The sequence below is a fragment of the Tupaia chinensis genome, unplaced genomic scaffold, assembly GCF_000334495.1.
Source record: "Tupaia chinensis unplaced genomic scaffold, TupChi_1.0 Scaffold149424_1, whole genome shotgun sequence".
Taxonomy (NCBI): domain Eukaryota; kingdom Metazoa; phylum Chordata; class Mammalia; order Scandentia; family Tupaiidae; genus Tupaia; species Tupaia belangeri.
In genome coordinates, this window is record NW_006209268.1 from 431,034 (window position 1) to 446,909 (window position 15,876).

Consider the following 15,876-nt stretch of genomic DNA (forward strand, 5'->3'; position numbering starts at 1 on the left):
CAAATGCTTTTTCTGTATCAAGATTTAGTCATGTCATGTTTCTTCTTTGGCCTATTAATATAGTGACTTACACTGACTGATTTCTGAATATGAAACAAGCCTTGATTTTGAATATTCTGACCAATATCCTTAATGAACATGGAAAAAAAACCCCTTGTTTTTTAAATTATTATTTACATTTGATCACCAGACATATTTATAGTGTACAACATGGTTTTCCTGGCATGAATACAGTGCATATAAGTCATGTCAGACACATTACTATATACATTATCATCAAGTAACTTTTTATTTGGAAATATTCTAAAGACAATTCTAGCCACCTGTACTCCTTTTCTATTGTTGCCATCACAAAGTGCCAAAATTTAGTGACTTAAAATCACCAAGAATTCCTTATTCTCTCACAGATCGAGGCATCCAATATCAGTTTCACTTGGCTAAAGCCAAAGTGTAGACAGGGTTGGTTCTATCTAGAGTCTCTAGGGGAGACTCCATTTCCTTGCCTCTTGTCTCAAGGAGACACCTATATTCTTTGGCTGATTCTCATGGTGCTCTATTTCTCCATATTTAAAGACAGAATCTTAGTATCTTCAAATTTCTCTGCCCCTATGCTCTGTGGTAACATCCCCCTTTCTGATCGACAGTTTCTGCCTCCATCTTCTGAGAAGCTTTGTGTTTACAATCCAGTCCTTATGGGTAATCCAAAATAATCTCCTCATTCAGGATCCTTAATCACGTTTACAAAGTCTCTTTTGCTACGTAAGGCAATAAATTCACAAGTTTTGGGCATTAAGAAATAAACATCTTGAGGAGAAATTTTCCTTTCTTTCTAGAGAGATTTTTGCTATAGGTAGGGCATGTGTGCTTACTGGTGAGACAGACAGAAAGTGAAAAATCACCTCGCAGAGGAGATAGCCATGCTGAAATCCCTTCTTCTCCATTCTCCTCTTGGGATTTTTGGGCATCCACGCATATGCACCTGGCGTGAGTTTTAAACTGCCAGATTCAGGACTCGAATCATAGTTGACTGCATGGTAGTACAGTGATGTAACCATTACGCCACCTGTTAGTCTCAGAGGAGACATTTTTCAATCTAATATATTATTTTTTATTTTCGTTTTAGTATTAGGATGATATTGTGTAGTCTCATTTTGATCTTTGTGACAAATTTCTGCTGTGGTATTAAATTTTAAATTTTGTAATTTTCTTTTTCTTGTTGTTGTTTTCCTGTGAGTTGGTAATTTGTGATGAGTGCTTGTCTGGTTAATGTTGACATACACTACGACATAGGTAGTATAGGTATACCGTCACTCATTACATAATACACACAATGCTTTGCCATCTAATTTTATAACAAAAGGATCCATACTTCAGTAGTCCTTTAATATGCGACATTTAGTAGCCATTTTTCTCTTGTTTTGACCTGAAGAGTATGTACTGGTATTTTTTTTTTTTTTATTGCAATAAAGCAGTATTTGTGGCAGTTGAAATGCTGTCAAGTTACATCTGTGTCATTGTGATTTGAGGTCTCCCAAGCAGTAGTACAAAGTGACAGGTACACCACATACAACCCCTGCCCTAACTATTCAACGCCATGATAGCATAAAAGCAGACATAAATAATAGATAAATGAATGAGCATCACTGTATTCCAGTAACATTTTATTGCTGGATACCAAAATTTGAATTTCATACAATTTTAACATGTTACAAAGTTTTATTCTCCTTTTGATTTTTTAAAAAACATTTAATAATGTAAAAACTATTCTTGGCCTACAGGCCATAATTCGCCAACCCCTGCCTTAACCTCATGGTTCTATATTCTCAAAGGTGGAAGGAAAATATTAAAAGAGTAAGTAAGTGAACGGATAAATACATCAAACAATTTTGTGTTGTATGGAAATTAAATAGGAGGATGGTCAGGAAAGGTGTCTCTGAGGGAATGAGTAAAGTGAACCTGAAGGATAAGACAACCACAAGTTGAGTACAGAGTGTGCTCTATTATAGAACAAGTGAATATTAAAGGCAAATATAAAAGGTAGGTTCAAGTTTGAATTGGAGGAACCAAAAAGGGTATGGAAAGAACACAGTAAAGAGATGGAATGTGCCAGGAATGTTCAGAATCTATACAAGGTTGCCACCATTGTTAAGAAGGTAACTAGCTGACCACAGTGGGAGTTCTGTTAGAGTTAACCTAATTTTATACACTGGGTGTGTGTCCCTTGCTATTATATATGACCACTCAAAGTATTATGAATTTAAAAAAGAAAGAGAGGGAGAAAAGGTTTTTATTTTTGCCAAATGGTTCTAGAAAAATACAATATCACGTATATAATCCAGTATATCAATGAAAACAGATACAAGTGGAGCGCACAATTTATTTCATTAAATGCTCATCCTAAGATGTGATGCTTCACTTCATATCTGCTTACAATTTAAACGTGTTGCTCACTGGATCACTTAAGACTGTTTATAGCAGTTTTATGTTGAAAGCCTAGTTTCTTTGTAAAACTTGAAACATTAAATCCTTACTTTATACTTTTTCTTTTTTTACTCAGACCAGTTTGTATGTGCCAAGCTTGCTCTAGTTTCTTCTAATGCACTGGAAGGAAAATCATTTTTAAGTTTGCATTGATTTGTGGCAATATTTGTATTCAACAATCAAATGCAACACTACTTCTTTTTAAATGGCTATGCTCTTAATTAGTTTCACTTGCTTAATTAGTTTTAGAGACTTCTTATTTTGGTATTGAACATGACTATTGACAGATGAAGCAGATACTGTATCACGAGTGCAACGCATGCTTTCTAATCACACCACATAAAAAGTTTTCACTTCCGGAAAAAAAAAAGCGCTCTCCATTGTAATGTCATCTAATATCCTTCATAATTGTAAAATATCCTTCGACTAGTTTCTTTCTTTCATTTATTTTCTCCAGCACTGCTTCTAGTAAATATGATGCAAAAGGAAGCTGTAAAAGAAACACAAATAAAAGATGATCAAAACTCTGTATTTTATTCAGTTCAAAAACATACAACATATCATTAAACCATTAGAACTTAGCTATCTACAACTTTGCACCTATAATGGCACCCTCTTGGATCTCTTTCCAACTTATTTTGCTGGTTAGTATTGGTAATTTTGTCTTTTCTAATAAAAATGATAAAAGAGCAGAAGTAAAATGAAAAAAGATAAACGCCTTATTGAACAATTCATGGTTTACTGACCATGTTAATGATGTAATCTGCAATACAAGCAGCTAAGCCATTTATCTTCAATCAGCTGATCAATAGCAGGTTACAGTCATCTCTAGGGCACACAGGCCCACAGAAGTAGTACTGTATGTTCATCACTCATAAAAGATTGAGAGAGAACTATCAATACCCTTGTCTGTGTGAGAGCCAAACATCTCAAGAGCTATAAGGTAGAACTTGAAAGGAAAAAAATGGCAGAAGTATACCCATTGATTAAGTTGTTATAGGAAAGTAAGTTTGGCATATCAAAGTGTAATACATACGTTACAAACTGCTGAGTTTATGGAACGTAGAGAACATTTTTAAATTTCATAATTTATATAACTTTTCTGTAAAGTTTTATTGTTCCTTCTGCTTCACTGGGTTGCTTATAAAAACTAATTCATATAATACAGTTATGAGTATAAGTAAAAGAAAATCTGAAATGCTGCCCCAATGATCTCCCCTAGCCCTACTAACTTTCCTTTATCCTTGGTCCCAACTATCAAGTCTTACATAGAAGTCTATCACAATTAAGAAGCTCATTAAGTCATTTCCTGGACTTGTTCCCTTTTGTTAAAAGGTTATTTCTTCCAAAAGAGAGAGGTCCCTATGCTGTAATTCAGCCCCAGCTTCAGCCAGCTCTGGGTCATGGGTAAGCCATGTGTGCCTGGTGTGTGTACAGGGAAGCCTTAGGGTGGGAACCCAGGACCTTCTCAAGCAGATCCAGCATCGCTGAGCTTGTGTTACTGTTGTGCCACTGGCTGGCACAGGCTTGTCCTTTTGATTAACCAGGGAAAGAATAATTTTACTTCCCTGAATGTTAATAAGAATACTACGATGGGGACCAGCAGATGGTGTAATGGTTATGTCACTGGACTCCCACATGGTCTACTGCAGTTTGAGTCCCAGACCCGGTGACTTAAAACTCATGCCAGGTACATGTGTGCGTGTCCAAAATCCCAAGAGGAAAATGGAGAAGGAATTGCGACGTGGTCATCTCCCTGGGGGGTGATTTCTCACTTTCTGTCTCTCTGTCTCTCTGGTGACCACATGTGCCCTATAGCAAAAATCTCTCTAAAAATAAATGAATACTATGATGTCCAGTCTCTTCTTTACAGGGAAGTAGCATCAAGGTGATGCTAAGATGATCACTGAGGGACTCACTGGTTAGCACTTGACCAAACACAGCCTGATGTCCTCTGTATAAGCTGCTTAGCTAGATTCAGCTGAGCTGACTGTAATTAGCTAAAGCAATAATAATGGTCTTTCCTGAATTTAAACTCGTGAATAGAGAGAATTGGCCATGGCAGTGAGACTACAGGGCACACAGGCATAAACAAACGGACTCTACAGGACATAAAAGAGAAATTAAGACTGAATGTGGTCCATAGAACTGCCTCAGTCTTAAATAACTTTCTACTTTAAATTACTTTCCATCTTTTTTTTTTTTTTGAAAGGTTTTCATTATAGGGCGCATGCGCTTGCCAGAAAGACAGAGAGAGACAGAGAGACAGAAAGCAAGAAATCGCCCCAGGGTTGGGGGGAGGATGGCCACGCCGCAATCCCTTCTCTTCCATTCTCCTCTCGGGATCTTGGGCACACACGCACACACGCCCGGCGTGAGTTTAAGCCCCTAGGTCTGGGATTCGAACCGCGGTCAACTACATGGTAGGCCAACGACACAGCAATTACGCTAACTGCTGGTCCCTCCATATTTTCTTTTTAAAGATTTATTTATTTATTTAATTTTATTTGTTATTATTATTTATTTTTTAATTTGACCAGAGAGAGAGAGAGAGAGAGAGAGAGAGAAAAGCAAATGGAAAGTGTGAAAGCAAACCATCAGGTCTGGGAGTCTAATGGGAGTCGACCAAGTGGGAGTCTAGTTCCCTAACCACCATACTTTGCTGGCCCCAACTTCCTTTCCATCTTTATAATAATCTGCTGTCTTCTTAAGGTGGTCTGAGTCTGTGTCTGTCTCCCAGAAACATAACACCTTCACACATTTGTCTTACTTGAAACTATCACTTGAAAAGGTATAAATTAGGAGCCAGCAGGTGTTGTAGTGGTTAAGGCACTGAAAAACCACATAGCTGACAGCAGTAAAGTCCCAGACCCTGTGGGTTAAAATGCGTGCGTGCCTCTATGATAGAGAACAAAAAATCGGAGGACATAAAAGCAGTGAAGGTACTTAATGAGAATAGGACAGTGTGGAATGGGGTAAGTGAAGAGAAGAGGATAGAGAAAGATAGCAAGTAAACAATAGCAAGGCAGGACGTTAGTGAGAAACAGATATGGCTTATTAACTGTTGATGATGACATGTATAGTATTCTCAACTGGCTTGGGCTGAGAAGTATTTCATGATAGGCAAAGTATTTTTACAAGCAAAATGAGAAATAGCAATTGACTGTTTTAAAAAATAATTAGAATAATAAAAATAATGATTGGGGAAAACATAGAAAAGATATTGAATGTTGAAGTGGGGAGATTAATGTCTCTGTACTGACGGACATGCATGGCATTCCCTTTTGAAAAAACAATGTAATACACTGTAAATCTATATGTAATCCAATGTAATATAAAGAAGATTATGATGATGATAATAAAAAAAAAGATGCATTCTACAATAAAAATGAATTGTAGGAAAAAAAAAATGCGTGCGTGCATGGGGACCAGCAGTTAGTGTCGCTGGACTCCCATGTAGCTGATTGTGGTTCGAGTCCTGGACCCGGTGGCTTAAAATCACACCAGGTGTGTGTGTGTGTGTGTGTGTGCGTGCCTAAGATCCCAAAAGAAGAAAGGAGAAGAAGGGATTGTGGTGTGGCCATTCCCCCTGGAAGGTGATTTATTGCTTTCTGTCCCTCTGTCTCTCTCTGTCTTTCTGGCAAGTGCACGTGCCGTATAGCAAAAACCTCTCAAAAAAAAAAAAAATCCCAAAAAACACGTGTACGTGCGTGTCCACAATCCTAGGAGGAGAATGGAGGACAAGAGATTATGGCGTGGCCATCCCACCAGGGGAGTGATTTCTCACTTTGTGTCTGGCAAACTGACATGCCCTAATAGCAAATATCTCTCCTAAAAAAAAAAAAAAGAAAAGAAAAGAAAGTGTAACATCAAAATCGAACATTTCTTCTGTTCTACGACACAGCTGAATGTATGACATACAAATTGACTGGGGAAAAAAACAGCTTTTTTGGAGAAAAAAACTATCGCATTAAATGTATACATACTGCGCAGGAAAAGGACAACTGAAGATCTTCTGCCTAGCCTTTATCCTCCTGCCGCCCAGATCTAGCCAGGACAAGCCAATCACCAGCCATCTACATCTGAGTTCTGAGCAGCCCCTTTCAGGGAATACGACAACTGAAGAGCTTCTGCCCAGACTTCACCCTCCTGTCCTCTTCCCCTCAATCTAGCCAGATTAGAACACCCTATTTATTCTCTCTATTTTTAATTTTCTTTTTTTTTTAATTTTTAAAATTTCTTAGCTCTTTGACACTCTTTTATCTTGCTAATTCTTACCTTTTCCCCTGCCCACACAGGACAAACCAATCACCAGCCATCTAAATCTGAGTTCTGAGTGTGCTGCATGATTTTCATTTTTTGCTTTAATTTTTTTCTTTTTCCTTTTAAAAAATTGTTTCTGTCTTTTTCTCCCTCTTTTCTTTGTTTGTTTCCTTTTCATTTTCCTTTCTCACTTTTCTGTTCAGCTTCCACACAATGAATTTCTAGACAGTAGCTAAATATCTGAATACTTTTAGGGTCCAATTAATCCTCAATTTCCATGGAATCTGCTGCACAAAAGGAGAAAAATGGTTCTGCTTAGAGATTGCAGATCACCTCCTCCTGCAGGTCTTTGAATGCTCTATAATCCATAAGATGACTAGAAACCATTGCAGAGGCACAAGAAAAATAAGAAACAAACAAAAAAAACCTCTCCTCTAAGGGAAAAGAATAACTTCTCATCCTCCACAGACAATACAAGGGAACTCATGGAAATGTCAGATGAAGAATTAAAAATATTCATAGTGACAAAGCTAACAGAGATACAAGAGAAGAGAAACAACAAACTCCAGAAGATGCATAAAAAAGAGACAATGAGTTCCAGGAAGTGAGGAAGTTCTTGCATGATCTGAAAGAGGAAATACACATCATAAAAAAGAATCACATGCAACTGTTAGAGGTGAAGGCTGTAATGCAGGAAATAAAAACCTCCCGTGAAAGTATTAAAAGCACATTAGATCATGCAGAAGATCGAATCTCAGATGTAGAAGATAGAACCTCTGACCTAGAAAAATTCACCAAAAAGACTGAGAAAATAACTCCCCCAAATTAGTATAGTACACGAATAATACAAGATACCATTAAATGCAACTGTTAGAGGTGAAGGCTGTAATGCAGGAAATAAAAACCTCCCGTGAAAGTATTAAAAGCACATTAGATCATGCAGAAGATCGAATCTCAGATGTAGAAGATAGAACCTCTGACCTAGAAAAATTCACCAAAAAGACTGAGAAAATAACTCCCCCAAATTAGTATAGTACACGAATAATACAAGATACCATTAAACACCCAAACATCCAGATGATTGGTATCTCAGAAGGTGAAGAAACTAATAAGTTTCTATTCCATTAAATCCTGGAAGAAAACTTTCCAAACCTAGAGAGGCACTCAAATATCCAGACCCAAGAAATACAAAGGACCCCACACAGAATCAATCCAAGAAAATCTTTCCTAAGGCGCATCATAGCTAGATTGACCAAAACCACAGACAGAGATAAGACACTAAAATTGGCAGGGGAAACATCAAGTTACTTTCAAAGGATATCCCATCAGGCTAACATCCGACCTCTCATTGAAAACAATGTGAGCAAGGAAAGAATGGGAAAATGTATTCAAAGTGTCAAGTGAAAAACAATTTCAAGCAAAAATACTATACCCAGCAAGATTATCCTTTTCTATTTTTTTTTTTTTAAGAGCTTCTTATTCCGCTATAGGGCATGTGCACTCGCCAGACAGACAGAGACAGAGAGACAGAAAGCGAGAAATCATCCCCCGGGGGGGATGGCCACGCCACAATCCCTTCTCCTCCATTCTCCTCTCAGGATCTTGGGCACACACGCACACGTACCGTGGTGTGAGTTTTAAGCCACCGGGTCAGGGACGTGAACTGTGGTCTACTACGTGGGAGTCCAGTGACATAGCCATTACGCTAACTGCTGGTCCCCACAAGATTATCCTTCATATGAGAAAAAAAGACAAAAACATTCTCAGATAAAAAAAACCTGAAAGAATTTACCAACACCAGACCAGCTCTCCAAAAGTGCTGAATGGAGTACTAAACCAGGAAAACTAAAGTTGGACACACAGAAATAAGAGTACAAAAACAAAACAAACAAACAAAACAAAAACACCAAGAAAATGGCCAGGTTAATGGTATAGACAAGTCCGGAGGTGAATGTTAACATCCAGAAATTAAACGGAAAGATCGGACCACAGTAACACTGCAAATTCAATAGAAGAGAGATTAATTACATGAGACCAAACTAGTGAAATAGAATTGTATGACCTTTGACTAAAACATTACTGATTTTCTTCTCTCTTTTGTTTTCCATATTTAAGGATTTTTGTCTTCTCTTGAACTGTTGATAGTTCCAACTACCTACTGTTTGAACTGAATCCTAATCTTTTTCTTGGCTTGAGGTCTTAAGCAAATTTCTCTTAATATTGGTTGACTTTGATCTATTAAAGCTAAAACTATTTTTCTTGAAATTAAAGAATTCATTAAAATGTACACATATTGCATACATATTCTAGTTTTAAAAATATAAAAACGTGGAAAAGAGCATCAAGGGAAAAAGAATATGTTGAATCCTCTTCTAGAAAATAATGATACTAACAGAAAATTCTTTGTGTTTTTGTTTGTTTGAGAGATTTTTGCTATAGGGCGTGTGTACTTGCCAAAGACAGAGAGAGACAGAAAGGCAGAAAGTATGGAATTACCCCCCAGGGAGGATGGCCATGCTGCAATCCCTTCTCCTCCATTCTCCTCTCATGATTTTGGGCATGCATACATATGTGCCCGGCTTCAATTTTAAGCCACCAGGTCCAGGACTCAAACAGTGGTCAACTACATGGGAGTCCAGCAATGCAACCATTATGCCATCTGCTGGTTCCCTAACAACTCATTCTTACTTTGATAAGTTGCCCTTCTGGGATGCTGAAAAGAGATACATTTGGCAAAAATTCCAGCTTTACAAATAAAATCATTTAAATCTTCAGGACATTAATATCACTAAGAAATGTAAGCTAAAATAACAAAACTATGGGATAGTTTTTATTTTTATTTAAAAAAATTTTTTTAAATTTAAGCCATGTCACTTATTCCTATAAGCATTCCAATATGAAAGGAAGAAAAACATGATGGGAATAATCTCCCATTCCTTACTGGTAGAAATAAAAGTAAAAGTGAGTGCTTAAAAGCTAATTTCCTACAGTTCTTAAGGAAAAAAACAGAAACAAAAACAAAAGATTCTTTGATCAAATAAGTTTGGGAAACAAACCAAACTTTTAAAAATGTCTTTATTTTAGTACCTCTTAGAGTCTTTAATATGTTAACTGGCATTGTGTTTCTCCAAAAGAATAATGCACTATCCTATTTCTAAATTAATGTGTCCATCTTTTTCTCATGATTTATGTAACATGTCGAACTAGTGGTCTATGGAACATTCTTTTGAAAATATGCAATGTACTGGCATTAATAATTTTATATGTAAATTTTATTTTCAAGTTAAAATCTAAGCCTATTGTTATTACTTTGCGATCCGAACAATTTTCCATATATTATGTACTAGGACATTTTGCTTCCCTTTAAAAAACTTAGAAAATGATTATAGATACCAGATACAGTGTGGGAAGAGGGTGGGAGAAGGAGAAGAGTCTGAGGAAAGATAATAAGGAGAAAAATAGAGAGGCAAGACATTTATGGGACAAAGAAATGGGTTATTATCTGTTGAAGATAACATGTATAGTATTCCCAACTAGACAGATGAGAAATGTATTAATGTTGGAATATTCACTTTACAAGCTAAGTAACATATGCGATTGAATGTATAAAAGAAATTGATATATATATATATATATATATATACATATACACACACACACACACACACACACACACACACACATATATATATGTATGTATTTTTAAAAACCTAGCTCAAAGAACTGCTGTTACAAGAGCCTCCAATGAGGAACAGGAGATCCATTTACTAATCTATTGCTGAAAACTCCCTTTATTTTCTTCCTCTGGTCTCCCAATAAAACTAAAAGACCCATAGTATAACACAACTTTTTCCAGACCCTATTTTACTGGATTGTAAGCTTCTTTTAAGCTTGCATGGAAGCTAACACATCATAGATTACAAAAAGCTGTCAGTCATTTTTATAAATAAAGAATTATTTCATTTTATTATTTATTATTGTTTTTAAATTTGGAGAGAGAGAGAAAGTGAGAAAGCAAGCCATCAGGTCCAGGACATGAACTATGGTTTGCCATGTGGGAGTCCACTGCCTTAGCCACCGTGCCATCTGCTGGCCCCAAGCTGTCAACCGTTTAATAAAGATGCAAAGTATGTGTATATCTATTTGTCTTTGCAAGTTTTCTATTTTGTGTACAAATATTAGGTTGTTGGAAAAGTCAAGATGTATTTTTCTGGGCAAAAAAGAATCATGATTTTCTGGACAACCCAATAGTTCAGAAAAATAATACTATATGTCTTCCTGTAATTTTACATAAAAGTTTGAATATCTTAATAGTTAGTTTGAGATGTTTCTTTATTTTAACTCAATTTTTTATTTTCCTTTTTTTAAAGAATTATTTTTATTTAACTTTATTTATTTATTTTAAATTTGAGCAGAGAGAGACAGAGAGAGAGAGAGAAAGTGAGAAAGCCACCCACCAGGTCCAGGACTACAACTGCAGTTGGCCATGTGGGCGTCCAACACCCTTAACCACTATGCTACCTGCTGGCCCCTTTATTTTCCTTTTTTATAAACCAATTCTGACACATTTAATCTCTAACCCAGTGTACATTCCACTTGCTGTATATAATTTGTAGTTTACTGGTAAATGTAAATCCAGCTTTTGAAAATTATTTTTTAAATATGTAAGGCTCAATCATAATTAATATAATTTCATAACAGAATATTAAGAAATTATATAATAAAATAATTAATAAGTAAAACAAATTTAGAGAAAGATTAAGGAAAAGTTGGAATTATAAAATATTTCATAAAATATACTTACGATTTTTAAATAAATACAGTAACTTAAAAGTAAATGTCAGCCAAAAAATTTAGGTACATATCCTTACTTTCTCCTGCTTCACATAATAGACTCAATTTTGAAATAATATACTCAATTGAAAGAATGAATGCACTAACACATCTCATTTTAAAATAGCCTCTCTGGCTCAGCTGTGGTGGCACAAGTAGTAGGTACTGAGGCAAGCCTGCTGAGGCTGCATGGAAGGCTAGGGTAGGAGGATTGCAACAGTGAGACTGTCAAAAACACCTGTCTCTCTCTCTCATTTAAAAAAAAAGGCTCTGGGAACCAGCAGTTAGCGTAATGGCTATGTCGCTGGACTCCCACGTAGTCGACCGCGGTTCGTGTCCCAGACCCGGTGGCTTAAAACTCACACCGGGCGCGTGTGCGTGCGTGCCCAAGATCCTGAGAGGAGAATGGAGGAGAAGGGATTGCGGCGTGACCATCCCCCCTGGGGGGTATTTCTCGCTTTCTGTCTCTATGTCTCTCTCTGTCTTTCTGGCGAGCGCACGCGCCCTACAGTGAAAATCTCTCCAAAAAAAAAAAAAAAAAAAAAAGGCTCTGACCCTCTAACCAAGTTTACGGTACTCATTTTTCAGCAAACTTTTTTTTTTTTTAATAAATTGTACAAATACAAATTTCTGCTTAGTTTAGGATAAATTAACATAAGTTCTTGCTTTTGAGAATACGTAAAAATAGGATTTTTTGGATGCAGGCAGTGCCACAGTGGTAAAATACTATATTCTGTGAAGCTGACTCATATGGGAAGGTTCCTTGTCTGTGTAAGAGTCAAAGTCTTACAATACCACAGGAACATTAATTCTCAGCATACAACTCTAGATGGGTTAGAATTAGATTTCAAACTGTATTTAAAATATAACACGTTTTAGGAAGTGCTTTTAAAAATCATGTTAGTTACGTTTACTTGCTTGCCACATTTTTAAAGTGTGAAATGTCTTAAAAACATTCAATCCAAAAGACCTGAGTTCTCTATTTTGCAGTCCAGGTTAGGTTCAAGTTTATTTCATTGCAGATAGTTTAGTCAATTACATCACTTTTATATGCATTTTGGAGAAGGATAAGCCTCCTGCAGAAATTCCTGATACACAAGCGCACTGTCCCTTTTACTACTAGAATAATTTTTAAGCATAACTCTTTACTTAGTCTGACTGTGTGTGTGTGTGTGTGAGAGAGAGAGAAAGAGAGAGAGAGAGTAGCGAGTGAGAGAGAGAGTGTGCATGCACTCCTAAACAGGGTCTAGATGCTGTGATCCACAGCTGGGCTTCAGCTAGCCTCGGAGCATGTCCTCAGCATACTCAGGGAGGTCTCTGGATTTGAATTGGGACTTTTCCATGTAGAACTGCCTTGCAGAATATCACATCTTACTGTACACTGCTATCTGGCCTCACTAATAGGATTTTTGAGTTGAAGTGACAACCTGACTGGTCAACAGCCAAGATCCTTTCTTGCTCCCTCCGTCAAACACATTCAAACAGCAAACCCAGCTATTATGTTGCCCTGGGGTTTCATCTCAAATGGCATGTGCCAGAGATTATAAAGCCCAGAGAGCCTGTATGATTTCTTTCTTTTTTCTTGCATAATAAAGGGAAAACAGTATTTCCAGTCATATCAGTGAAGAGTTACACAAATTTGAATTCTTTTGCATAAGGGCGGAAAATGGATGGAGGAAAATTTGATACTAAGATTTCTTGGTATGGAAATTTAATTGGTACATCTGAACGAGTATTAAGAATTTTGCTGGGACCAGCAGTGAGCATAATGGCTATGTCGCTGAACTCCCATGTAGCTGACAACGGTTCGAGTCCTGGACCCAGTGGCTTAAACTCACACCTGGCGCATGTGTGTGTGTGCCCAAGATCCCAAGGGGAGAATGGAGAAGGGATTTCGGTGTGGCCATCCCCCCTGGGGAGTGATTTCTCGCTTTCTATCTCTCTGTCTTTCTGGCGAGCGCAAACACCCTATAGCAAAAACCTCTCCAAAAAAAAAAAAAAAAAAGAATTTTGCTTGGTCTATAGATAGTGTTAAAAAACAGTTCTTCCTAGTCATTCCGGCTGTCTCTATTGCAAAAGGTGATTTCCACAATTGGAGGGATTTCCCTGATGTCATGGAGATTTTCAGTTTCTCTTACATGTAAACACCTACAGATGTTTGCCTTTAGGTACTGGTATACCACTGTCACAACCTTAAATGTATCAGTCACACTTACAAATGTGGCTTCTACACTTAAAAGGTGTTTTTGTGTAAAGGTGAGATATAAATAGATTGCAGATGTTTGAGTGCTACTTTGGAAAAATAACAAAGGCTAACTAACATCCATGACTGCAAAACATATAGACAACTTATAACATCAATGTGAACTAAAATAAATTCATAATAATATAAATTGAAAACTTTTGTGTTGAAGGAAAAATAAACTAAAATAAGGATAACTTTCAAATGCAAAGAAAAATTAGTATCTTAACTATTTTCCTTCCTGTTTCTGAAGAATATATCACAAAAAAATCTGTTTTTAAAATGAAGTTTGACTTATATCTAACTTAACTATATTGCAAATGAAGAAATAACATTTTATGTATTGGGCCAGCTTGTTTCATGGTGGTTAAAGCGGTTGAATTCCACATGGCTGACTGCATGGTTTACATCTTGGACTGGATGGCTTGAGAAACATATGAGGGATGTGCATGCATACCCAAAATTTTGAAAGGAAGAAGAAATAGAGAAAGTATAGAATGGCCCATTCATTCTCCATGGAGAGTGCTTTCTCTCTTTCTCCTCTCTCATGAGCACACATACCCTCTGGCAAATTTAAAAAAATGATTATATTTGACCTTAAAAAAAGGATAGGGTTTATTGAGATTTTAAGATTTTGGTAAGAAAAGCCAGTGCAGTATGACTATGGTAAAAATTTGTATAAATATGTATTTACTTATACACATACATATACATACACACACATCACCCAGGTGGAGAGGATCTATTGTCTTATCTTGTAATCTGATGATTGAACTCACTAAAATAACCATGAATACCATCAGAAGGAATAATTTATACTTTAACTTTGGCACTGAATTTTGAGATAAGTTTCCTAAATCCTGTTCATTTTTCTGCCCTACATGATAACAGATAAAAGCTCTTGGAGTTTTAAGTTTACCACTCAGAAGCCTATGTCTGCTACTCTCAAACCATGGTAAACGTTACAATATGTTTTTCCTTTAATTTTGAATTTTACTTTATAAGTTTTCACAGAATTAGAAAAAAAATGGTTGAAAGAATTTAAGTTACTGTTTTTTCTTCAAGGATTGTTTCCATGGTATTTAAAGCAAATGGGTAATCTATCGTATTTATAAAGCCCTCAGGGTAGAGGCAGCCCTTGGTAAGATACTTCAGATTTAGTGAAATGAACTGCCAGCAAATTCTTTTTTAAAAAAATAAATAAATAAAAAGAGAGACTTTTGCTATAGGTTACATGTGCTCTCCAGAGACATAGAAAGTGAGAAATCACCTCTTTAGGAGGGATGGCCTCACTGCAATCCCTTCTCCTCCATTCTGCTCTTGGGATTCTGGCATGCACACACAAGCACCGGCATAAGTTTCAAGCAGCTGGGCCCTGGATTCGAACCATAGTTGACTACATGGGAGTCCAGTGCCTTAACCACGATTCCACCTGCTGGTCCCACCAGTAAGTTTTTTATGGCCATAGCAAGCTATATAAGATAGAAACGTTTTGGGAAAAGAAGGTAAGATAATTGAAGCAATTCAATAACAATGGAAAGGACTATAGCCTGTGGCCCTTATATAATGCCTGTAAACCCCACTTCAGAATTCTGAATTTTTGTTATATGCTATAGAAATAGGTTTTTGTCACTTTAACCATTTTTAAGCCTGCCATTCAGTAGCATCAAGTACATTCATGCTATTGTGCACTATCTACCTCCAGAAAGTTTTCACCTTCCCAAATTGACACTCTGTATCTACTAAACATTAGTTCTCCATTCCTTTCCTTCCTACTAGTCCTTGATAACCACATTCTATCAATACTTTTCCATGTCTATGCAGTCACTACTTTAGGTACCTTATATAAACAGAATCATAAAGTATTTGTTCTTTTGTGTCTGGCTTATTTCACTTAGTGTGTCTTCAAGGTTCACCCATGTTACAATATGTTCCAGTATCCCATTCCATCTGAAGGCTGAACAATCAAGGTGTGGACATATCACATTTTGCTTATTCATTCTTTCATCAACGGGCATCTGACTGTTTCTACTTTTCACTGTCGTGAATTTTTTTTG

At 36.7% G+C, this 15,876-nt stretch overlaps 1 protein-coding gene across 1 annotated transcript in view; it reads right to left on the bottom strand.

The window, feature by feature from the left end:
* Positions 1-2,269: 2,269 nt before the first annotated feature.
* The window catches only part of CNTLN (centlein), a 312,203-nt gene continuing 298,596 nt past the window's right edge, over positions 2,270-15,876 (bottom strand). Inside the window, exon 28 of the mRNA XM_006171187.1 lies at positions 2,270-2,971. Within this exon, the coding sequence (XP_006171249.1) occupies positions 2,870-2,971 (102 nt within the window). The 3' untranslated portion in view covers positions 2,270-2,869. The remainder of the gene's footprint in view (positions 2,972-15,876) is intronic.